This window comes from Phyllobates terribilis, unplaced genomic scaffold, assembly GCF_046119375.1.
Source record: "Phyllobates terribilis strain yellow unplaced genomic scaffold, ASM4611937v1 Scaffold_4__5_contigs__length_816908805, whole genome shotgun sequence".
NCBI classification, from domain to species: Eukaryota; Metazoa; Chordata; class Amphibia; order Anura; family Dendrobatidae; genus Phyllobates; species Phyllobates terribilis.
In genome coordinates this window covers 687677126-687702693 of record NW_027362764.1, presented here as the reverse complement: position 1 = coordinate 687702693, position 25568 = coordinate 687677126, and the positions used below count along the sequence as shown (strand labels likewise).

Here is a 25568-nt window from a genome sequence, read left to right as displayed (position 1 = left end):
ATTAACAAGGTATAGCACACACAGCAACAGCGGTGCCGTCTAACACGCAGCTGCAGCAGTGAGAAAATGGTGGCGACGGGGAAAATGGCTTGGTCTTATAGGGCAAGTACATGTGACATACACTGCCAATCACACATGCCCTTGCTTGTGTGAAAAAAAGCACTTCGCTCCGTGTGTGCGCTGCTGATAGGCTGACAGATTGCACCTCCCCACTGCAAATGCGGGAAAGAGAAAAAAAAATGGAGATCTTCATTGTTCCTGCAGAGATCCATCCCCTGCCCCTCCCCCACCCCGCTGTACACTCAAACTGCGTATTAACATTAATTTTCATCATTACTGAGAAAAAATCCAGTTATGATTTTGGTGCACGAACAGTTATCGAACATAACCTCGAACAGCCGAATTTTTCTCAAATTGTTCGTGTTCGCCGACCGGCTCGAACACCGCCCAAAACAGCTCGAATTTGAGATTGGCGAACAGTTCGAGTAGAACAACGCTCATCTCTAATCACATCCCTGTTCCGATCATCTGAGTATACATTCGGTGAACACATCAGGAGGCTAATATTTTGTGTTATTATTGCCACATACACTTTGGCATAGGAGTAAGATTCAAAACTCCCAGCTACGGCCCTGATGATCTCTCATTGTGGCCGGGAGTTTTGAATTAGAAAGGATAGACGGCACGATTGGGATGATTATATTGATAGAGTGCATCTAGAAGAATAAAGTTTATTAATTATCAGTATCCATGACACGACACTACAAGAGATTGCGGAGGTTTGGTGGATAGACTGTAAAAAGCACAGCTGGAATGGTGCCTGCACCGGAGGTGAGTATAGGTGTTATTATATTACTGGGGTGAGAAATAGGGATTGAGAAGGGGTTGTCCGAGTAGTGAACAATTCCTTTAACCACTTCGCGCCAGAGCCTGTTTTTGCCTTCGTGATCGGGCCAATTTTTTCAATTCTGACCACTGTCACTTTATGAGGTAATTACTCTGGAACGCTTCAACGGATCCCCCTGATTCTGAGACTGTTTTTTTGTGACATATTGTACTTCATGATAGTGGTAAAATTTCTTTGATATCACTTGCGTTTGATTGTGAAAAAATCGGAAATTTGGCGAAAATTTTGAAAATTTTGCAATTTTCAAACTTTGAATTTTCATGCCCTTTAATCAGAGAGATATGTCACACAAAATAGTTAATAAATAACATTGCCCACATGTCTACTTCACATCAGCACAATTTTGGAACCAAAATTTTTTTTGTTAGGAAGCTATAAGGGTTAAAAGTTGACCAGCGATATCTCATTTTTACAACAAAATTTACAAAAACATTTTTTTTAGGGACCACATCTTATTTGAAGTGACTTTGAGGAGCCTTTATGACAGAAAATACCCAAAAGTGATACCATTCTAAAAACTGCACCCCTCAAGGTGCTCAAAACCACATTCAAGAAGTTTATTAACCCTTCAGGTGCTTCACAGGAATTTTTGGAATGTGGAAGAAAACAATGAACATTTAACTTTTTTTCACAAAACTGCTACTTTAACCTCAAATTTTTAATTTTCACAAGGGCAGCCAGAAAAAATGGACCCCAAAATGTGTTGTGTAATTTCTCCTGAGCACGCTGAAACCCCATATGTGGTGCAAAGCCACTGTTTGGGTGCACGGCATGGCTTGGAAGGTAAGGAGCGCCATTTGACTTTTGGAATGGAAATTTGACTGGAATGGATAGCGGACGCCATGTTGCATTTGGAGAGCCCCAGAGGTGTCTAAACAGAGGAAACCCCCAACAAGTGACCCCATTTTGGAAACTAGACCCCTCAAGGAACTTATCTAGATGTGTGGTGAGCACCTTGAACCCCCAGGGGCTTCACAGAATTTTATAATGTTGAAGTGTGAAAATAAAAAAACACATTTTTAACACAAAACTGCTACTTTAGCCTCAAATTTTTAATTTTCACAAGGGCAGCCAGAAAAAATGGACCCCAAAATGTGTTGTGCAATTTCTCCTGAGCACGCTGAAACCCCATATGTGGTGCAAAGCCACTGTTTGGGCGCACGGCATGGCTTGGAAGGTAAGGAGCGCCATTTGACTTTTGGAATGGAAATTTGACTGGAATGGATAGCGGACGCCATGTTGCATTTGGAGAGCCCCTGAGGTGCCTAAACAGAGGAAACCCACAACAAGTGACCGAATTTTACAATCTACTCCTCTGTATAAATTAATCTAGTGGTGGGAAAATAAATAGATAGGTAAATGGTCACTAAACCCATAGATGAATTCCCACAGAGGTGTCATTTCTATAATGGGGTCACTTCAGGGGGGATTATGCTGTTCTGGCACTTTTCAGAGTACCAGAGCTAAAGAATCCCCCCTGAAGTGACCCCATTTTGGAAATGAAACCCCTCTGGGAATTCATCTATGGGTTTAGTGACCATTTTAACTCAATGGATGATTTCCAGAAACAAGCACGCAATGGAAGGTTTAGATTCTGGAGAACCCCCCCTGGAAATTAAGTGAGCTCTACTCGAATGTGTCATTCACTAAATGAACCAAATGTTTGAATGACAAATTGGGATACATTTTTACAGTTTAAAAACGTGGTTCTGTGTGGTAGATTTTAAAGCAGTCAGTGACGCATAAGGCTGGCAATGATGGGCATTGTGGGCAATAGTAGCGGGTATCACGCCTCATTCCTCTCTTAGTACATACACGACATCTTTTCTGGGGGTTCCTTCTTGTTTCCGTTGCTGGAATAAGTGCAATAAAATGTCGCTCAGTGAGTCTTTTCACATCCTCAGATTCTAATGGATGAGCGGGGCTAACACTTTGAAAGACAAGATTTTCATTTACCTTTTCTTGATAATCAAGAAAAGGATCTGAATTTCTTGCTTTTTTGTACAACACAAAAGAATTGTATGTGGCCACCTGAAACAAATAGATAACCAACTTTTTATACCAGGTATAGGACTTTCTTGATACCTGGTATGGCTGTAGAACCTGGTCTGCAAGGTCCACACCCCCCATGTGTTTGTTGTAGTCAATGACTGACACAGGTTTTTGCTTCGGAGTGGTGGATCCTAGTTCTACAGTGGCCCTTGTGGCATCTGTGTGGATCGAGCTGAGGACAAAAATATCCCTCTTATCCCTATATTTCAGGGCAAGCAGCTCTCTGTTGCGGACAGCCCCTGACTGCCCCTTTTGAAACTTTTGGTTGACCAATGGTTGTGGAAACCCCTGACGGTTTTTACGGATGGTCCCACAAGCCCCGATGTTGTGTTCAACCAGACTTTTAAATAGGGGTATGCTGGTGTAATAATTGTCCACATATAGATTGTAGCCTTTTTGAAAAAATAGACTTATCAGCTCCCAAACAATTTTTCCAGATGTCCCCAGATAAGTAGGGCATCCTGGTGGGTTTAGTTGGCTATCTTTCCCCTCATATATGCGAAAAGCGGATGTGTATCCGGTTGAACTTTCGCACATTTTATAGAGCTTTATTCCAAACCTTGCCCTTTTAGATGGGATAAATTGCTTGAGGTGCAGTCTTCCTTTGAATTTTACAAGGGACTCGTCTATAGAAATATTTTGTGTTGGGGTGTAGAGGCTTAAGAATTTTGCTGACAAATTTTCAATGATGGGTCTAATTTTATATAACCTGTCATGTTCTGGGGCATTTCTGGGCAGGCATTGACTATTGTCGTTAAAATGCCAAAACCGCATGAGCATTTCATAACGGGTCCTAGGCAGAATGACTGAAAACATAGGGGTGGCTTGAACAGGGTGGTTGGACCAGTAGGATCGAATGCTCGGTTTTTTAACAAGCCCCATGGCAAATGTAAGTCCTAAAAAATTTTTTATTTCCGGGACATTAGTTGGTGTCCATAAATTTGCCCTAGCATAGTAAGATCGGGGATTCTGGCTTATGAATTGGGACGCGTATAAATTTGTTTGCACGACAATATGCTCTAGCAAGCTGTCTGTAAAAAACAAATAAAAAAAATGAATTGGTCCAAAATCTTCCACCTCCACATTTATACCAGGAGTGACGTTGAAATCAGGGCTGAATGGAGCAGCCGAATCCGAAGCCTCCCATCTGGGAAATGCTAGATCATGTGGCAAAGCCCCTTGTACACTGGGGTGCGCCAATTCACTAGTAGCAGGGACAGCGCTTGTACTGGGCAGTGTTCCCTGATTTGGAGACGTTTCTCCAGTAGCGCTATTTGCCCCTATTGCTGTACTGGTCCTTGGGCTTGAGGATGGAACAGAATCACTGCTCATTTCTGGGCTCTCAGTGTCGCCGCTACTAAAGCCCTCAAAATCCATATCTCCATCTGAGATTGCGCTGTCATCAGTGTCAGAACACAGCAGGGCATACACCTCCTCTGCGGTATAAGTCTGACGGGCCATTTTATTTTTATATTTTTTGACTGGACTGAACGGACCGGACTGAAAGGACGGGACCGGACTGGACTGACCGGACTGATCTGACAGGACTGACTGACTGATGTGACAGGACTGACTGACTGATCTGACAGGACTGACTTACTGACAGATCTGACAGGACTGACTGACTGACAGATCTGACAGGACTGACTGACTGACAGATCTGACAGGACTGACTGACTGACAGATCTGACAGGACTGACTGACAGATCTGACAGGACTGACTGACTGACAGATCTGACAGGACTGACTGACAGATCTGACAGGACTGACTGACTGACAGATCTGACAGGACTGACAGATCTGACAGGACTGACAGATCTGACTGGACTGATCTGACAGGACTGACTGATCTGACAGACTCACTAACCCTAACTCTTACTTTCTTTTTTATTTTTTTTTTTTTTTACTTTCACAGTGGCAAGGCTGACAGCTCTTGTCACACTGTTTCTCCTCTGCTCTCTCACTGAGATCGGAGGAGAAACTGCATTTATCAGGCAGATCGCCCGGGAAAGTTTGTTGCTAAAACAAACTTCCCTGGTGATCTCTCTGATTGGCTGGTGTGACGCTGACATCATCGAGACCTGAGCCAATCAGGTCTCGATGATGTCAGAGGTCACAGCACCGGGATCCCCGCCGCTCCTGAGGTATGTGGGGGGTCCCGATCGCCGACCACCGGCTGTCCCTATCTTTTAAATGCCGCGATCGCTATGGATCGCGGCATCTAGAAGATAGGAACAGGTTAACATCATGGGGACCTGATCCAATCAGGTCCCCATGATGCCACATGTCAGAGCTATCGCTCTGAACCGGTACCGCAGCGCTAGCAGGACCCTGGGGGTCCTGAGCGCTGCGGGACCACCCACCGTTTTTAAACGTCGGCGCTGCACAGAGCCCAGGCAGCGCCGACGTTTATGTACAGTGGGCGGTCCTGAACCGGTTAATGCAGTTTTAATTAAATCCCTGTTTTCTCAGCAGCAGAGGCATCAGTGTTCAGAATACTGAGCCTGTATAATCCCGCCCACACCACTGATTGGCAGCTTCCTTTGTAGACTGTGCATAGGCAGAAAGTTGCCAATCAGTGGTGGGTTCAGATTAACACTGATTGTATTGAAACTAAAGCACATAGCTGAGCAAGTGACACATCCCTGGAATCAAGTTATCTGCTCCTACATTATGCTGCTCTCAGAATAAATAGCAAACACCTGCTGATAGATTTCCTATAACTGATGATTACCAGCTATATATGCATTTCTACTTGTTAGAGGACAGTTTTTCCACTGATTTGTGTGAGCTCACTAACCAATCTTGTATCCTATGTTGCTTTTTACCATAATTTTTTAACAAATAATGGGCCTTTTTCAAGTACTGGGCCATTTTTTTGGGCATTGCCCTATAAACTTTGATGGCGCTGCAGTACATTTCTGGAGTAAGTTACACCGCTTTTCCCTAATTTGACAGGCAGTGTAGCCATGCCTCTCCCGCGCATGTCCTGCCCATGTTACTATTGATGGCTGAGACTGGTGTTTAAAAGCCAAATGTCAAAATATTTTCAAGATGTACAAAAATATTGCAATTTATTTAACTTATTAAAGTGTTTCATGCCAGAATTCTTGAGTAAAAATCTTAATGAATCTAGCCCTTAGTTTATTCCTAAAAACATTTAAATGCCATGGGCAATTTTGACATGGAATAATATATATATATATATATATATATACAGTACAGACCAAAAGTTTGGACACACCTTCTCATTTAAAGATTTTTCTGTATTTTCATGACTATGAAAATTGTACATTCACACTGAAAGCATCAAAACTATGAATTAACACATGTGGAATTATATACTTAACAAAAAAGTGTGAAACAACTGAAAATATATCTTATATTCTAGGTTCTTCAAAGTAGCCACCTTTTGCTTTGATGACTGCTTTGCACACTCTTGGCATTCTCTTGATGAGCTTCAAGAGGTAGTCACCGGAAATGGTTTTCACTTCACAGGTGTGCCCTGTCAGGTTTAATAAGTGGGATTTCTTGCCTTATAAATGGGGTTGGGACCATCAGTTGTGTTGTGCAGAAGTCTGGTGGATACACAGCTGATAGTCCTACTGAATAAACTGTTAGAATTTGTATTATGGCAAGAAAAAAGCAGCTAAGTAAAGAAAAACGAGTGGCCATCATTACTTTAAGAAATTAAGGTCAGTCAGTGCGAAAAATTGGGCAAACTTTGAAAGTGTCCCCAAGTGCAGTTGCAAAAACCATCAAGCGCTACAAAGAAACTGGCTCACATGAGGACCACCCCAGGAAAGGAAGACCAAGAGTCACCTCTGCTTCTGAGGATAAGTTTATCCGAGTCACCAGCCTCAGAAATCGCAGGTTAACAGCAGCTCAGATTAGAGACCAGGTCAATATATACTGTATACATGTGTTAGTGGTTATTTTTAATACATAAAATTTAACTAAGGTTCAGTCTGCAATCTTCATTACTTCATTTATTTTCAGACCACCTGATATGCAATTTGCTGTCTAATCCAAATTTCAGATTTTCTCTTGTGGGACTGTCTCCCAGTAATATAGGCTGGATGAGAGGTCTCAGTTTATCCAGGGAACTGCTGCCTTCATTAGCTGAACACAATTTATATCCTGCACTCATTTCATCTTCATTTGCTTTCCTCCTTATCTATTGCCAGTTTTCTCTGCCTTCATTGAGACTGTACCTGCTTTCTCTACCCGTGAGAACTATATACAACTTCCTGATATCCCTAATGCTCAGAGAAGGATGGGGGAGCAGAGAGAGCCATCAGAAGTGGGAACTTTGACAAATTTGTAGCATTTTTTTTGGAAGGACTCAACTAAATACAGGACTTACAGACACTATGCAGCAGCAATATGATTGAAAAATTTTAATGAAGGCTATTTACAAAGGTGCTTAGCTTTCCATTTAGGAAGCAAATTAACAATAAAAAAAAGTGTAAGAAGTATGTATCCTTTAAGGTTTCTAATCTCTACTCTCTGGTAGCACATACCTTAGACTGTGATGTGCCTCTGCTCGCTCATTACTTATGCTCAGTCTGTTATATTCTGCTCTGGCTGTTTACACATTAGCATGCCAGGCTATAATAGTATTTGTTTAATTCAGTGCCAGAGGCTCTGAAATGGGTATCGATGTGTTGCAGAGCAACCTGGCATACTTTTGCCCAAAGCATTGTTATTTTAGCTCCATTTTATGAATAAAAAAAATCTGTGCGTTCCGTAGAGTCAATGCTGAACAACTCTTGTCTATTATTGTAGGATTGTTATGCTTTGTCAATCATTTTGCACACTTCCACATATGCTGCTCATAGTTTGCATGGTTTCCTCTTTTCTAATTTCCATATTTCTGACTGTAGCTTTAGATACAAATGCCGTACAGACAAGGAGGCTAAAGGGGGCATATTACCATTTTCCACACAAGATGAACAATCTACTAAAGCTCGAAATGAGAAATATTAAATGAAAAACACATTTTTTTGGGGTCCAATAAAGAAATGTTTGTTTTAAGGCTTTGCAAGTAACTATACTAACTTTTCTGAACAAACAATGCACGCTTAGTTCTGTCCCCACCTGCTATAAAACACGACATTCTACAGTATATACCAACATGTATGACATCATCATTATTTCTTCACTCCTTCGGCTGGTGGTGTTGGAGAAGTTTATGAACTTCTCACTCACACAGTTTCTCTGCATATCTCTTAAATTTGAAAAATACCCCTTAATGAATCTATAAAGTATGATGTCCCCACAGTGCCCTTCTACACAGCATTATGCCCCCACAGTGCCCCCACACATGATCTCCCTTACACAATCTGGCGCCAAAGTGGTTTGCAAAAAATAAGATGCCTCTATACATACTGATGCCCTCCACACATGATCCCTTTACATAGTATGATGTTTCCATTGCCTTTCCTCAATGTACAATACACACACATACATACTCTATGATGCCCCTTCCCAGTATGGTATCCGTCCACCCTACCTGGTAACTGTAATGCCTAAATAAAAATAAAACACCTATTTCCCACAATGGGCCGATTTGCTCGGTGCTGTGTTTGGCTCGCCACAAGACGCACAATGTAGTGATATCATCTAAGACTCAGCTGTGGTCTCCCTCATCTTCCATTGTAATCAACTGTATCTACGTCATCAAGATGCCGATACAGTTAAAGTTGGGACATACTGCCGGCTTCACAGACCAGCAGAACGACCCACTGGATGCTGGACGGCTCTGTTCTGTTTTGTCTCTGTTCTGTGTGACTTTTTAGCTTTCTAGTCATATTTTTCGGTGGGTGCAAGGAATTTGAGTAGTTTCAGTGATTAGCCAGGTATAGGAAGAAATAAGCCTATGATCACATGAGATAGAGCAAGCATTATTATAAAGTCTATTATTACATATTCTCTATTGGATTGCTACTTTTAAAGATATTATCTGTTTATTAACCTTGATATGATTTATTTAGTACAGTAGCAGTAAATGCAAAGCTATAAGACATAACACACAACAGTTACATTTTTTCAGTGTTTTAGGTTGTTAGGTCTGTGTATCTTTATTGGGCCGCAACTGTCAAGAAGATATAGACTTTTCAGATGGATCCCAGTTAATTCTTCCTATGCACGCCTAGAATTTCCCCCATAGATACTAAAGAGCAAATGTTAGGTAACAAGTTTTGGAAAAAATGGGTTATCTGCGCTGCTGGTTTTGTATCCACAATAAAGGTTGAATATGTGGTATCAGACTGTCTATGCGGTTTTATTAACACATTTCAAAGTTGACAAACTTCTTCAGGAGAACTGTTCTGGTACTCCTGAAGACGTTTGTCTACTTCGAAACGCATCAAGTATAAAACCACATAGACAGTCTGATACAGCATATTGGACCTTTTTTTGTGGATACAAAACCAGCAGCGAAGAGAACCCATTTTTTCTGTGGTGATGCAGCAGCTGGAACATCTCTTTTCCAAAGCTTAACTTGTGTTGTGGTTCAAACCTTTCTCATTATAACCGGTTTATCGAATAAAATGCTATTGCGCTTGAACTGTCCAACCAGTTTCTTATTTAATGTTAAATAACAGGTACTGTAGTTATAATATGATAGCTAAGGGTCACACTGGACCAACAGTGTACCAATGGATCCTTCAGGGGGCTCAGGTTGTGACACAGCAATATGAATCAAAGACACAACACAAGGTATCTCAATTGAATCATAAAAAAGTGCTAGAATATGACCTGTTCCCACACAAAAAAACAGCAAAGTATTGGATAAAGTTAATGTAAAGTGTAATATTTCCAATCATGCTTCCAAAGTATCCAACCCTAACAATGTACTAGATTTTGATACAACCTTAGGTTCACAAAATACCCCATGTTTTGCTTAATGGACCATACTGTAAAACATTTGATACTTTAGTTTAACGTTTCATTTTCACCAATTTATTCTAATGTCTTAAGGTTTATGAATAACATATTGAAAAGGCTATAATTTTCTATAATAGTTTTATTATTGACATTCCTTTCACAGGACCATCTAAAAATATCAGTCCTTGTCATGTTTATCCACAGGTATCTAAGATGTTACTACTTTGCAGTACGGACTTTGATCACAATAGGTGGCCTTGCCGAACCTCAAACGTTATTTGAAATAATTTTCCAGCTGCTTAATTATTTTACTGGAGTCTTCGTCTTTTCAAGTTTAATTGGACAGGTAAAGAACAACTCAATATTAGCTTCATAGTCAACATATCAATGCAGAATATTGTGTTTTATTGAAAATCAATTTTGTGAGACTTATTAAAGCACATATGGAAGATTAAGTAAATTTCTCAAAACATGGTATTGTTTCATGAGGACACATTTGGGAATTAACTTACCGTACTTTAACAAACTTAGAGTTGTCTATTAGTTTTTTTTTTATAATATTTTTGTGAGAAGGTTGTTTTTCTATTGTGACTCTTAGGGAACGTGCACACAGCTACTCTAAAAAAAAAAACTCTTGAAAAATTACACAAAAATGCTTTAAAGACTCTTTCTATTCATTTATATTGTAACACTACTTTACTGTTCTTACGTTCAGTGTGTAAAGCATTTTTTTTTCCACCTTAGGCTTTGAAAAATGTCCGGTGAAACAAAAAAAAAGTGCAAAACACTTCTTTGATGGAATCTTCACCAAACTAGACGCTGTCCAATGAAAAGACTACAAACAATTCTTTAGGGAGAAAACTCTCCCAAAATGCTTCAAAAATTTTTCAGTGAAAAGCTCCCCAAAGAATGAGCGTTTCATTAAGCAATTTGCATTGGAAAAGTCATTTTTGTCCGCTTTGAAAAAAAAACCTCTGTGCTGGCATTGCCTTAGGGCGCAGTAATACGGACGACGATTGAATCGCAATGCTCGGACTGGCCATCGGCTTTCCTGACCCGAGCGTGACAGCTGCATCGATATACATACTGTCACGCTCTGGCCAGAAGAACAGTTGGTCAGTCCGAGCATTGCAATTCCATAGTCGTTCATGTTATTCTGCTGTCTGACTGCACTCTTGGTGATCAGCGGTATTCTGTGGGGAAAAAACGGCAATAAGTCTTAGATTTACCTGTGGCAAGTAACCACATAGGAAATGAAGTAGCCCATTGAAATCTATGAGCAATACGTTTATGAGTAATGCACTTATATGTGGCGAGTCCTCCAGGAGGCACTTTGTAGCCATCCCTGCTATGGCTAATGGATAAAGGACCAAAATAGAGGCGGCAAAGACTGCTAGTACGTCAGTATTCTTACAAAATTCACTAGTTTATTTACCAAATAATCTTACATATAGGGATGTTTTGGCTTTAAAGAGGTTGTCCACTACTTTTACATTGATGGCCTTAAGGATAGGTCATCAATATTTGATCGGCCAGGGTCCGAAACCCAGCACCCCCTCCAATCAACTGTTATCAGTGTCAGTGGTTGCTGGCAGGAAGTACTCACTTGCTGAGCTGCTCCATCTACTTGTAGTGGCTGCCGTAGAGTACTGCACATCTGCCTCCTATTGATTTGAATGTGTAGTATACTGTGACATTCAGTTCAAGTAGACAAAGCAGCTCGGCAAATGAGTACTTCCAGCCAACGACACCGCCAACACGATAACAGCTGATCGGCAGGGGTGCTGGGTGTCGGACCCTGGCCGATCAGACATTGATGACTTATCCTAAGGATAGGTCATCAATGTAAAAGTAGAGAACAACTTCTTTAATGTTGTTCTCCTGGATGGATGAGAGCAGACTCTTTGGGCTGGACTGCTGCATATTCTTTGCCGTTAATTCCTAGGTGACACGATGTGCTGTTTCTAATCCATTATTCTAATAGCATTCGTTTTAATCCAGCCCTATAGGACCATTTTTTTCATCGAATAAACTAGAAATCATGCTATGCAATACATTTTTTATTTGCTCTTCACAAACAGTTGAACTTGATTGAATAATGTACGTTAAAACGGTAATTTTACCAGAATATTTGTAATATGCATGGATTTGTTTTTTTGCATTAGTGTTAAGTGCTACTTAATTATATTAGGGTATATGCACACAGCATCTTTTTCAGGCGCATTCCGCATGGAATTTGCTTGAAAAAATGACCGCAAAGAAAGGACATAATGCAATGTAAAGATGACATTGTTGTGAACATGTTCCGACTTTTTTAATCGCTTCAGGGTTTCGGAAACCTTGAAGCAGTTAAAGAAGAAACATTCATCCTTCGATCAACTTTGTTTGGAATAGTATAGACTATTGATGAGCGAGTATGTTCTATTAACCCTTTCGGCGAGCATGCTCGGGTGCTCGCCGAGTATATTCAGCATGCTTGGGTGTTATGTTTCAGTCTCTCCGTGCTCATGATTTGCAACTGTTTGACAGCTTTAATACATGTGAGTAATGCCTAAGAAACATGCATTCCTCACATGTATTAAAGCTGTCAAACAGTAGCAATCATGAGCATGGAGTAACTGAAACATAACACCCGAGCACCCTGAAAATACTCGGAAAACTGCCGAGCATGCTCATAAATCTCGAGTAACGAGCATGCTCGCTCATCACTAGTATAGATGCCTACAGCAGAGCAGCCACCAAAAAGGGTTGATAAGAGGACAGTGGAGATGCTTCAGGAAAATGATCACTGGTGTTTCCTGAACCTTTTCACCCTGGAAAACTCAGCAGTCCCACTGGCGTCTTAAAGGTATCTTTAAGACACCAGTGGGACTGCTGAGTTTTCCAAGGTGAAAAGATGTACATATATGCTTGTAGAAACGTTTGCGAGGAAGCCCATCTCCACCAGACCACGCTCTCTTGAAAAACATACTCTTATTAACAGAGCTTCATGACTTCCTGACATCCTGACTACAGTCATTACTTCACTATGATGGTATGATGAAATGATTACTTTCTTAGAGATATAGCTCTAATCTGTGGGCAGCATGTATCAGGCTGGTTGTATGATCTCAGCCAGGAATGTTTGACAATGAAAAGCTGCAGTGTTTCGGAAAGAAACATACTTTTTATAGACTAGTCGGACAGGCGGGTCCCGGCAGCTTTTCCTCGCCCGCTGCCCTGGATTGACAGGTCTTTGCTTATACATGCACGTAGCCAGAGACCTGTCAATCCAGGTCAGCGGGCGAGGAAAAGCTGCCGGGAACCCGCCTGCCCGACCGGTGTACAGCGCGGTTTGGTCCCTGGCAACTATTAAAAGTATGTTTTTCTTTGAAACGCCGCAGTGTTTCAGAGTCAAACATACCTGGCTGAGTTTCTTCAGCCAGAACCCACGGATTGAGCAGCATGTATCAGGTGTCAGATTCACCTTAATAAAAAAATAAATAAATCTGCAAACAAATGAGTCTTTGCCGACTTGATAAAGTAGCTGGATGTGTGAAGACACCTGAATTTCCATTTAAATAAATCACTATGAGACAACCATTTTAACAAAGACCTGAAGATTGAGTAGTATACCGGTACATTGCATTTATTACTAAGGGTTCAGATTAAAACGTGAGAGCAAAATGATGGATTATTTAATTTTAATATCCTGGCAAAAAGATGACCAATCTAGTCAGCTGACATTTCATAGAATATACGCCAAGTAAGAGAAGCGCACCGGAGTGAATAAACTGCTTTTATCAAATTAAGGCCACGTTCACACGTTCAGTATTTGGTCAGTATTTAACATCAGCATTTATAAGCCTAAACCAGGAGTGGGTGATAAATACAGAAGTGGTGACGTGTTTCTATTACACTTTTCCTCTGATTGTTCCACTCCTGATTTTGGCTTACAAATACTGAGGTAAAATACTGACCAAATACTGGACGCGTGAACGTGGCCTAAATGAAATTTATGCATGAGACTATATTACGTTCCTTATTTTTTCTTCACGTACTGGTTTGTGCATACACACTTAGGCCTCCTTCACACATCCATGTTTGAACACTGTAGGGGTTCACTTCTCGGGTAGTCGCTTGGAACACGAAGCCACAGGGTTTTTTATGTTCCACATGGAATAGTGTTTATTTCCACTGATTGCACAGTACTGAAAACAAAACCATAAACATAAAATCGCTAGCCTTGTCCAGACACTAACTGAACAATATAGACTCTGGCTACTCACACAGGGCTGAGCTAGCCCCAGCTTAGTCACACAAAACAGCTATCATTCAGAGCAACTAGTGATAATTGCAGTTTGGTGCACAAATCTGTGCAGTCTCTTCTCAGAGAGATTCTGACTTGTCTCTCTCTAGCCCCAACACAACCCACTCTGCTCAGCTTCCCTCAGCCGACTGACCAGTGAACACATTTCCTAATTCTAGTCCAAGCTATCCAGGTACACCTAATCAGAACCTGTAGTGCTAGGATTTAATCCCTAGCCTACCTGGCTTTCCTATAACACGTATGTGAAAAACCAGTACTGGTGTCATCAGTGTTTTCCATCAGTGTACAGTCTGTGTGTCCGGGTTTACCATCAGTGCTTTTCCAGTATGGTTGAAAAAAGAATTAAATTATAAAGCTTCTCCTGTAAGAACCCTCCTGTTTGTTTTTTCCATCTTGTGTTTTGCCCTTTTGGCTGTGCTGGACTTCAGTGTTGTTAGACTGTATTGCTAGCCAGGTGCTTCGGTGCCTTTCTCTGTCAGTTTGCTTGGTCCTTCTGGGACCTCTAGTACCTTTTTGTCAGTTTGTCTTTTTGTGTTCTGCAACAACTTTCTCTGTTCAGGAGGTGTCCCATTTTTGTTCCAGTCCTTAGTTCTTTGGGGACCCCTCCCCTTATTCTATAGGTCTTCGTTCAGACTAGCTGAGGACTAAGACGGGTCTGTTTGCAAGGAAAAGTCAGTCCGCTACATCGTAGGGATTCAGCTTAGTCTTACTGTAGGGACAGCTTTCCCCTTTCTTTCCTTAGTACATGTTGCAGATCATAACAGTAAGTCCAGCCCAAAAACTTAAAGGAAAAGAAATTCGGGGATCAGTATGGCCTCCGTCCAGGATTTGGCTCAACACTTGCAGGGATTGTCTCTGGAGGTAGCCGAGCTCCAGCAACACGTGAGTAGCTGTTCTGGAGTGCATTTTGTGGAACCCAAGGTAGGACTGCCTGATGTTTTTTTATGGTAAACAGCAAGATTTTTTTTCCTTTAAAAATGCTTGTTTGTTATATTTTCATTTGAGACCAAGGTCCTCTGGGAATTAATCACAGCGCATTGGTTTTATTATGTCACTTTTGCTCAATGAACTACAGGGGTGGGCCTTTTCTCTCCAACCTAATGATTTATGCTTAAGGTCAGTAGAAGAATTTTTTTCTGCTATGGGGCTATTATATGAAGATCCGGATCGAATCTCATCTGCTGAGGCAGAACTCAGGCGTTTGATTCAGGGGTCAGGTGATGTTGAAAATTATTGCACACACTTTAGTAGATGGGCTTCTGAAGTTAAATGGAATGATCCTGCTCTGAAATTTTCATTTCTTGCTGGTTTGAGTGAAAGGGTTAAGGATTTGCTAATTGCATTCCCTGCACTTGAGACTCTGCAGGATGCCATGCAATTAGCTGTTCGTGTGGATAGGAGGCTGAGGTCCAGGAAAAATTAGGTAAAGACTCCTGTAATGCCAGGTCCTAGTCTCCAGAAAATTTGCTCAGACGGCGGAGAACCGATGGAGGTTGGGGCGATGTCACTCCGCTCTCAGGAAAGAAACCGGAGGTTCGCCGAGGGATTGTGTCTTTATTGTGATAAAGCTGACCATTTGATTAAGTATTGTGAGCTTCGTTTAAGTAAAGAAAAAAAAAGAGGTCAAGTACGTCCGTATTGCTTGTTTACGCTCGGCAGGAGTATTTCTTTCTGGGAGTACTACTTTGCAGGAAAATTTGATTGAATTTCAGGTATTTGTGGATCACTTAATGTGATTGACAAAGGGTTTTTGGAAAAACTTAAATTGAAATCCAAACCTTTGTCATCACCTATTTCTGTGATTGCTATTGATAACACTCCCTTGAAATGTATTACTCATAAGGTTGCTGCATTTCCCTCACTATCAATGGTCTTCACCAAGAAATTTTGGACTTGGTTGTATTAGATAATTTACCCTCTCCGGTCGTTCTAGGATTGCCTTGGTTAAAACTGCACAATCCTGTGCTGGACTGGTCTACTAATGTGATTAAGTCTTGGAGTCCGAAGTGCTATGATAAATGTTGTAATGGTCGCATTGTGGCTGTGGAAAAAGGGGAATTACCTGTACCGATTCAAGATTTTTGGAGGGTTTTTTCGGAGGAGGAGTCGCAAGTTTTACCTCCTCATATGGATTATGATTGCGCCATTGAGTTTGTTCTGGGAGCTACTCTTCCCAAGAGTCGCTTGTTTAATCTGACTATCCCTGAAAGAAAGGCCTTGGAGGAGTACATATAGACTAGCCTGGCTGCTGGTCACATTAGACCTACTAAGTCGTCTGTGCCAGTTGAATTTTTTTTTTGTTAAAAAAAAGGACGGGGGTTTATGCCCTTGTCTGGATTTTCGTGAAATTAATAAGATAACCATATGCAATTCCTACCCATTGCCGTTAATTCCTGACTTGTTTAACCAGTTAGCGGGGGCCAAGTGGTTCTCTAAAATTGATCTCCGGGGGGCATACAATTTGTTACGAGTGAAGGAGGGTGATGAATGGAAAACTACTTTTAACACTCCGGTAGGTCATTTTGAGAATCTGATGATGCCTTTTGGTGTTACCAATGCACCTGCATTTTTTCAGAACCTTATTAATGACATCCTGAGACCTTTGATTGGTAAGAATGTGGTTGTGTATTTGGATGACATTTTGATTTATTCGCCAGATCTGGAGTCCCATTGGCAGAGTGTACGTGAAGTTTTGCAGTTATTGAGTGATAATTCACTCTTTGCTTAGCTGGAGAAATGTGAGTTTACTGTGCAGAAAATTAGTTTTTTGGGCTATATTGTCTCCAGCGAGGGCTTTGAGATGGACCCTGTGAAGGTTCAGGCTGTGCAGGAATGGCCTAGGTCTATTGGTTTGAAATCTATACAGAGATTTTTGGGTTTTGCCAATTATTACAGGAAATTCATTAAGAATTTTTCTGTAATTGTTAAGCCTCTAACCGATCTCACCAGGAAAGGTGCGAATACGGTCCAGTGGACTACTGAGGCCATTGAAGCGTTTGAGTATCTCAAAGAGAGGTTCAGTTCTGCCCCTATCCTTATGCAGCCTGATGAGACCAAGCCTTTTTTGGTCGAGGTCGATGCTTCATCGGTGGGGGTCGGAGCAGTTTTGTCTCAGGAGAACAGGGATGGAGTACATCCTTGTGCCTTCTTTTCGAAAAAAATTTCGGAAACCGCACTGAATTGATTTAGGTTTTTGTAAATCGGGAGTTGCTGGCTATTAAACTCGCGTTTGAACATTGGCATCAATTTTTGGAAGGCGCTAAATTTCCTATTCAGGTTTTCACAGATCATAAGAATTTGATCTATCTGGATGCTGCCAAGCGCTTGAATGCCCGTCAAGCTAGGTGGGCACTTTTTTTTTCTCGGTTTCATTTTTCTGTTACCTATATCCCTGGTACTAAGAATGTTAAAGCTGATACTTTATCTCGCAGTTTCTCTCCTGCGGTCGGTGCGGAGGAGGAGGAGAGCATTTTACAGAAAGGAGTTGTGGTGGCGGCATTGGACTCCATTTTGGAGAATGGGATTCTGAAAGCTCAAGATGATGCTCCATCTAACACTCCACATGGGAGGTTGTTCGTGCCTAGAACCTTTAGGAGAGACTTGTTTGTGGAGTGTCATGAGTCATGAGTCATGAGTTGGCAGGTCATCCAGGAATTTCTGAGACTAAGAGACTCATCAGTCGCAGTTTTTGATGGCCTGGATGGCAGAAAGAAGTCATCAAGTGGGTGCGTCAATGTACGGTGTGTGCTAGGTCAAAGGCTTCACATACTCCTGCTGTGGGGTTGCTTTGCCCTCTGGAGGTTCCTAGTGCGCCTTGGACGCATCTCACAATGGATTTTATTACTGATCTGCCTGTGTCCGAGGGTTTTACTGTCATCTGGGTGGTCGTGGACCGTTTTAGCAAGATGTGTCATTTGGTTCCATTCATTAAGTTGCCTTGCGCCAGGACACTCGCTAAGGCATTTGTTAAGGAGATTGTCAAGCTTCATGGCGTTCCCACAGATATTGTTTCTGATAGCGGACCTCAGTTTGTGGCTCGCTTTTGGCGTGCTTTTTGTGACAGATTGGGAGTCCATTTGTAATTTTCGTCTGGGTATGATCCTGAGTCTAATGGACAGACTGAAAGAAAGAACCAGGATGTAGAACAGTTTTTGCGTTGTTTTGTGGCGGATAATCAAGAGGTGTGGTCTGAATTTCTGCCTCTCGCAGAATTTGCTCTTAACAATCATACATCCTCCTCTGCTGGGTGTTCTCCTTTTTTTTGTTGTACTGGGAGACATCCGTCTTTTGGTTCATTCTCCAAATTGGGGTCGGTGGTGCCGGAGGAGGAGAATTTTTCCAGTGATTTGGAGAGAGTTTGGACTATTGTACATTGCAACCATCAAGAGGCTAACAAGAAGTCCAAGAAGTATTTTGACAGGAAACGTAAGGAGGTTTATTTTACAGTGGGTGACATGGTTTGGTTGTCCTCAAAGAACCTGCGGTTGAGGATTCCTTCTAAAAAACTGGTTCCTAAGTTTGTGGGTCCATTTAAAGTGCTTCAGGTTGTTAGCCCGTCTGCAGTTAGGTTGGATGTCCCTACTTACTGGAAGATTAATCCTGTGTTTCATGTTTCCTTGTTAAAAAAAGGCGGATGTATCAGATAGGGATGCCACTGTCACAGTTCCTCCTGTGGTGGAAGACGGCGAATATGAAATTTCTCGTATCTTGAATTCTAGATGGCATAGAGGGAGATTACAGTATCTTGTCTCCTGGAAGGGTTTCGGTCCCGAAGATAACTTCTGGGTAAGGGCGGATGATGTCTCTACTCCTAGGCTTGTTAGAGCTTTCCACAAGAGGTTTCCGGATAGGCCTGGGCCTGGAGGGTCCGGAGGATCCTCATAAAAGAGGGGATACTGTTAGAACCCTCCTGTTTGTTTTTTCCATCTTGTGTTTTGCGGTCACGTGACCATCTGCCTTTATATTCCAGCTCCGCCCTTTTGGCTGTGCTGGACTTCAGTGTTGTTAGACTGTTTTGATAGCCAGGTGCTTCGGTGCCTTTCTCTGTCAGTTCGCTTGGTCCTTCTGGGACCTCTAGTACCTTTTTGTCAGTTTGTCTTTTTGTGTTCTGCAACAACTTTCTCTGTTCAGGAGGTGTCCCATTTTTGTTCCAGTCCTTAGTTCTTTAGGGACCCCTTACCTTATGCTATAGGTCTTCGTTCAGACTAGCCGAGGACTAAGGCGGGTCTGTTCGCAAGGAACAGTCAGCCCGCTACATCGTAGGGATTCAGCTTAGTCTTACTGTAGGGACAGCTTTCCCCTTTCTTTCCTTAGTACATGTTGCAGATCATAACATCTCCTATACTTTATAATGATAAGCATGTACAGCACACGTATGGCACACGTATGCCATCCATGTGCTGTAAATGTTTTTCACTGAACCATAGCCTTCTATTGGCCCTTGTCATCCATGCTGTTGGAAAAAAAATGGACATGTCTCTGCATGGTTTGCACGGACACAAGGTCCGTGTAAAAACATGGGCACGTGCATAGTAGCATAGGTTATAATGGGTACGTGGGGCATCTGTGAAAGTAATGGATACCACACATACTGGAAAGACGTACATGTGAAGGAGGCCTTATAAGAAGCCACAGTAATTGAAAATAACTCGTCCGTCATGAAAATGTTGTCCAATCTACCAGAGCCATGTTATAGAGCATGGGAAGCTAACTAGATTTTACCATGCAACCTTCTTTAATAAAGATTTTTTATTGATTGAAATTCCTGCTCATTTGAAGCTTGAAAGTCCAATAGCCTGTCCTAATCAGTGATTGTCAGCCTTGGTATGAGTGTGCATACAGAGATAACCGTCAATCACTGAGTAGTACCATCCACTGGACTTCTAAGGAGAGATTAAGTAAATTACAAGTTATACTGAATCTTATACAAATTTGTATGTCAATCTGTTCAGCTCTTACTGCTATATAATGGGATGCTAGCAGTTCCATTTAAAACCATTGGAATCCAACCTGAGAAAATGCTCATACCATCAACTGACTCAGTTCATCAGTATTTATCATGCGGAGCTCCTTCTTTGCAGCCATAATTCTTGAACAGATGAGAACCGACCCTGCTGGAGATATAGATGTAGCCTGCACCATCTACTTAGCTTACACATCACTTATGCTCAAGAACGTTCTTGGAACGCAAATTGTTCATTTGTCAGTTGATTACTTCTGTTCAGCACCCTGCCTGGTTTTTGACAAGGAAATGCAATTCCCCATCTAGAATTTCCCATGGAGGCCTAAATGTCATGTTCTTGACCAAAAGCTGTGTTTTATCATTCCTAGAGAATAAAAATGATGGTTAGTTGCCCCCATTTGCATTGTCTTAGTGGGCCACGCTACCATCCTGGAATGAAAACATTGATCTTTTTGGTACACCCCACTCCTGGTTTTGTTGCGCCCACTATAGTAATGCCCCTGGAGACTGGGTACAATGGTTGCAGTTGCGCCCATACTCTGGAATCCTAAGGGGGTCCAAAAGGTCTCATTGCTCCTCTAAGAAGACCAATACTATTAAAGACAGTGATCGTTGGGGTCCTTTTTTGGAGATTTTGCATTAGGGCTCACAAATATGAAAATTGAAATTATGCCACGGCCAGTCTCCCAAGTTTCTGTGTAACATTTTGTCTTTGAGCATACCTTACGCTTCTTGTACCACGGATGTTACCTTCTGTTGTCAAACCTACTAAAAATGGCCAACTAGTCATACATACATAGTCCAACCTGTAGAAAAGCAAAGCTCTCAAGATTCTACTACACAACATATTCTTTCTATAAAATGCAACAATGTTATTAAATATATAATAAAATAAAAATATTCAGAATCCAGGTTTATCATACTGTGTTAGGGCAGGTGCAAACGATCGGTTTTTCTCCATCTTGTCCGTTATGTCAGTCCATGAAAATCGGACTGCACTCAGCTGTCATCTGAGTACGCTCCGATTTTTTTCACTGACCCATGAACATGATTTGGCGAGTGCCATACGATTCTCCGAGGCAAATCGTGCATGCTGCAATTTTGTCCTTGAACCTCTCGGTCCAAGTAAAAAATTGGACACATGCACAGCCTCATAGAATGACATGGGTACGAGCGCTATGCATCAAAACTATGTGTAGCACTCATCCGATTAAAATGGTTGTGTGCACGAGCCCTTAAAGAAAAAAATCTAGTCTTAAAAAGTTAACTATAAATGTGTTTTCTAGATGCGTGATGTGATTGGAGCTGCAACAGCCGGACAGAGCTATTACCGTGCCAGTGTGGACACAACTGTATCATATATGAACACAAATAAAATCCCCAGACAAATTCAGAACCGTGTGCGGACCTGGTACGAGTATACATGGGATTCACAAGGAATGTTGGGTATGAGATTACTACTTACTACATTTACAATTACATTATTGTTCTGTTATGAGATTTACACTGGTATCAATTCACGAGGATAGCCTGCATTAAGCAAGGATTTTCAAACCACAATCAACACTAAAAAATGAATCAAAGATAAAAGTGACGGGTTAAACCTTGTGGAGGCCCATAGGCAATCAAAATCTTGGGGCCCCTCCAGCAAATTATTTCCTAATGCATTTTTAATTTTGCTAACAGCAATTTTAATAAAAAATTAAATATTATTAAACAGAACACAAATTAAGTTAATCAGACTTCAAATTTATAACCCAAAAAAGGTAATTAACTAACATTGACCTGTGGTGTAGGCCTAGATATACTCGTCTGTGTTCCCGAAGCTTCTACTCATGAATGCTCAATTATGATCTGTAGTCACGAGAACTCACGGCCACTTACCTCTGCTCCACTCCCACTCCCCATTCTGGCCGATCTCATAGATGTTTCTCCTCTACTACTTGTGTATTTTTGAATATACCCAACAACAGGCGAATCATCGGTTCGCTGCCGCTTGCTGTAATGTTCACCTCAGAGCTCCATTTCTCCAGCTAGCCTCCAATGTCAGTCGGCTGATTGTAAATTTATTTCAATATCAAATCAATATTATTTTTCATGCATTGCGTGGGACCCCCAAAAGACACATGGGCCCTTAGGCCAGTGCGTACAATCCCTAATTGATGATCTGTCACTGCCAAAGATACCAAGATGTATGGCAATGGTGCCAAAGATACCAAAATGTATGGCAATGGCAAAGCCATATTAACAAAAAAAATATTTACTGGAACAAATTATATCAATTTCAAAAGTTTAGGATGCCCAAAAAATTAATTGTAATACAAAGACATAAAAGCTGATAATTTATGTAACTCTGGTCAACTGCATCAAGTGCAGCCTTCAAGTACAATGCCATTACCCTATATATATCACATCAGGCTCCAGGTGCATGGATCAATCTACGGAACTGAACCTACTCCATACATGGGCTATGTACCTGCTTCTAACAGCAGCAATCAGAGCTAGCTCTGATCACTGCTGCTTAACCACTCAGATGCTGCTGTCAATCTCTGATATTGGCATGTAATTGGTTTGATCCAAGAATCACTTAAATTGCCCATGAGGTCACTCAGTCGTGTGGTGCTTATGGAGTTACTATAGAAGCCAATTGAGTTGTTTGTTAAAATAAAAATAATTGTGGAGTTCCGATGGGTTGCCATGGCAGCCAGTGCCCCACTGAACGCCCTTGTTACCACAATGTTTGTGAGATTGTTAGTTTCACTATCAACTGCAAAACTAAGTTATTGCGCTATACAACCCCTGGGAAAAATTATGGAATCCCTGGGTTCGGAGGATGTTCATTCAGTTGTTTAATGTTGTTGAAAAGAGCAGAACACAGACATGGCACAAAACTAAAGTCATTTCAAATGGCAACTTTAGGGCTTTAAGAAACACTAAAAGAAATCAAGAAAAAAATGTGGTACTCAGTAAGGGTAATTTTTTTCAGACCAAGCAGAGGGAAAAAATTATGGAATCATTCAATTGTGAGGAAAAAATTATGGAATCATCCTGTAAATTTTCATTTCCAAAACTAACACCTGCATCAAATTAGATCTGCTTGTTAGTCTGCATCTAAAAAGGAGTGATCACACCTTGGAGAGCTGTTGCACCAAGTGGACTGACATGAATCATGGCTCCAACACGAGAGATGTCAATTGAAACAAAGGAGAGGATTATCAAACTCTTAAAAGAAGGTAAATCATTGTGCAATGTTGCAAAAGATGTTGGTTGTTCACTGTCAGCTGTGTCTAAAATCTGGACCAAATACAAACAACATGGGAAGGTTGTTAAAGACAAACATACTGGTAGACCAAGGAAGACATCAAAGCTTCATGACGGAAACTTAAAGCAATATGTCTCCAAAACAGGAAATGCACAACAAAACAAATGAAAAATGAATCGGAGGAAACCGGAGTCAATGTCTGTGACTGAACTGTAACAAACCGCCGAAAGGAAATGGGATTTACATACAGAAAAGCTAAACATAAGCCATCATTAACACCTAAACAGAAAAAAACAAGGTTACAATGGGCTAAGGAAAAGAAATCGTGGACTGTGGATGAAAGTCATATTCAGTGATGAATCGCGAATCTGCATTGGGCAAGGTGATGATGCTGGAACTTTTGTTTGGTGCCGTTCCAATGAGATTTATAAAGATGACTGCATGAAGAGAACATGCAAATTTCCACAGTCATTGATGATATGGGTCTGCATGTCAGGTAAAGGCACTGGGGAGATGGCTGTCATTACATCTTCTATAAATTTTACATTGATATTTTGGACAGTTTTCTTATCCCATCAATTAAAAGGATGTTTGGGGATGATGACATAATTTTTCAAGATGATAATTCATCCTGCCACAGCGCAAAAACTGTGAAAACATTCCTTGAAAGAAAACACATAAGGTCAATGTCATGGCCTGCAAATAGTCCGGATCTCAATCCAATTGAAAATCTTTGGTGGAAGTTGAAGAAAATGGTCCATGACAAGGCTCCAACCTGCAAAGCTGATCTGGCAACAGCAATCAGAGAAAGTTGGAGCCAGATTGATGAAGAGTACTGTTTGTCACTCATTAAGTCCATGCCTCAGAGACTGCAAGCTGTTATTAAAGCCAGAGGTGGTGCAACAAAATACTAGTGATGTATTGGAGTGTTCTTTTGTGTGTTTGTTTTTCATAATTCCATAATTTTTTCCTCAGAATTGAGTGATTCCATAATTTTTTCCCTCTGCTTGGTCTGAAAAAAAATACCCTTACTGAGTACCCCATTTTTTATCTTGATTTCTTTTAGTGTTTCTTAAAGCCCTAATATTGCCATTTGAAATGACTTTAGTTTTGTGCCATGTCTGTGATCTGCTTTTTTTCAACAACATTAAACAACTGAATGAACATCCTCCGAGCCCGGGGATTCCATCATTTTTGCCAGGGGTTGTATTATGCAATAAATTATCAATCACAACCTCCGTGTGCATGACTAAAAAATGTAAGAAAAAAATAGTTTTCAAAAATAATTAAAACAAAAAGAAGGAAAAACAGAGGTTCAAATCAATCCCATTATCCTATTACAATAATAAATAAAAAAAATATATAAAAAAGCAAATTTAGTCCAAAGTATCAAAATATATATTTCACCTATACGATAAAATTATTCAATCCATATAGCAAATACCGTGTGAAAAAAAATCCTGCCATTTTTTAGTCACCTCATCTCCCCCCAGAAAATTGTAGTAAAAAGCAAACAGAAAGCTGCATTAATAACAATAGCACCCTCAACACACAAAAAACAAGCCTTCACATAGCTCAATGACTTGAAAAATAAAAAAGATGTAGATCTGTTAACACAACCCAAAAGATTTTTAAAATCAGATATTTTTAAAAGAAGCAAAAATGATACATTTGGTATCTGTAATCATACTGACTAGCATCTTCAAGTTACCAGCTCATTTTTACTGCATATGGAATACCGTAAAAAAGCAATTTAAAAAACACTATTGGAATTGGAATTTTTTTATCCATTTCACCCCATGAGGATTTTTTTTCTGTTTTACAGTACATTTTATGGTAAAGTGAATGATGTCACTCAAAACTACAGGTCATCTTGCAAAAAGAACAGCCCACTTACAGCCATGACGACAGAAAATAAAAAAAAGATTTTTGTGGGTTTTTTTGTGTAATGAATTTTTTTCTGCTGCTGTTAATTTCACATTTAATTTTTTCAAACAAAAGAACCTCAAGAATGGACATATTGTTTCTTCTTCTACATGAAAAAAAAAACAGCTAAATGTGCACTGTAGGCGTGTTTTCCCATTGGAAAGACTAAGAAATGTATTCAAAGAGTATTTCAATTGATTTTTAATGTGGATTTTGGAGCAGTATTCACTCCAAAAATTGATTGTGAACAAACCCAAAA

At 40.7% G+C, this 25568-nt stretch overlaps 1 protein-coding gene across 1 annotated transcript in view; it reads left to right on the top strand.

Moving 5' to 3' along the window:
- CNGB3 (cyclic nucleotide gated channel subunit beta 3) overlaps positions 1 to 25568 on the top strand; it is a 477293-nt gene that overhangs the window by 380636 nt on the left and 71089 nt on the right. Inside the window, exons 11-12 of the mRNA XM_073679549.1 lie at positions 10055 to 10196; positions 21408 to 21567. Coding sequence (XP_073535650.1) covers positions 10055 to 10196; positions 21408 to 21567 — 302 coding nt within the window. The remainder of the gene's footprint in view (positions 1 to 10054; positions 10197 to 21407; positions 21568 to 25568) is intronic.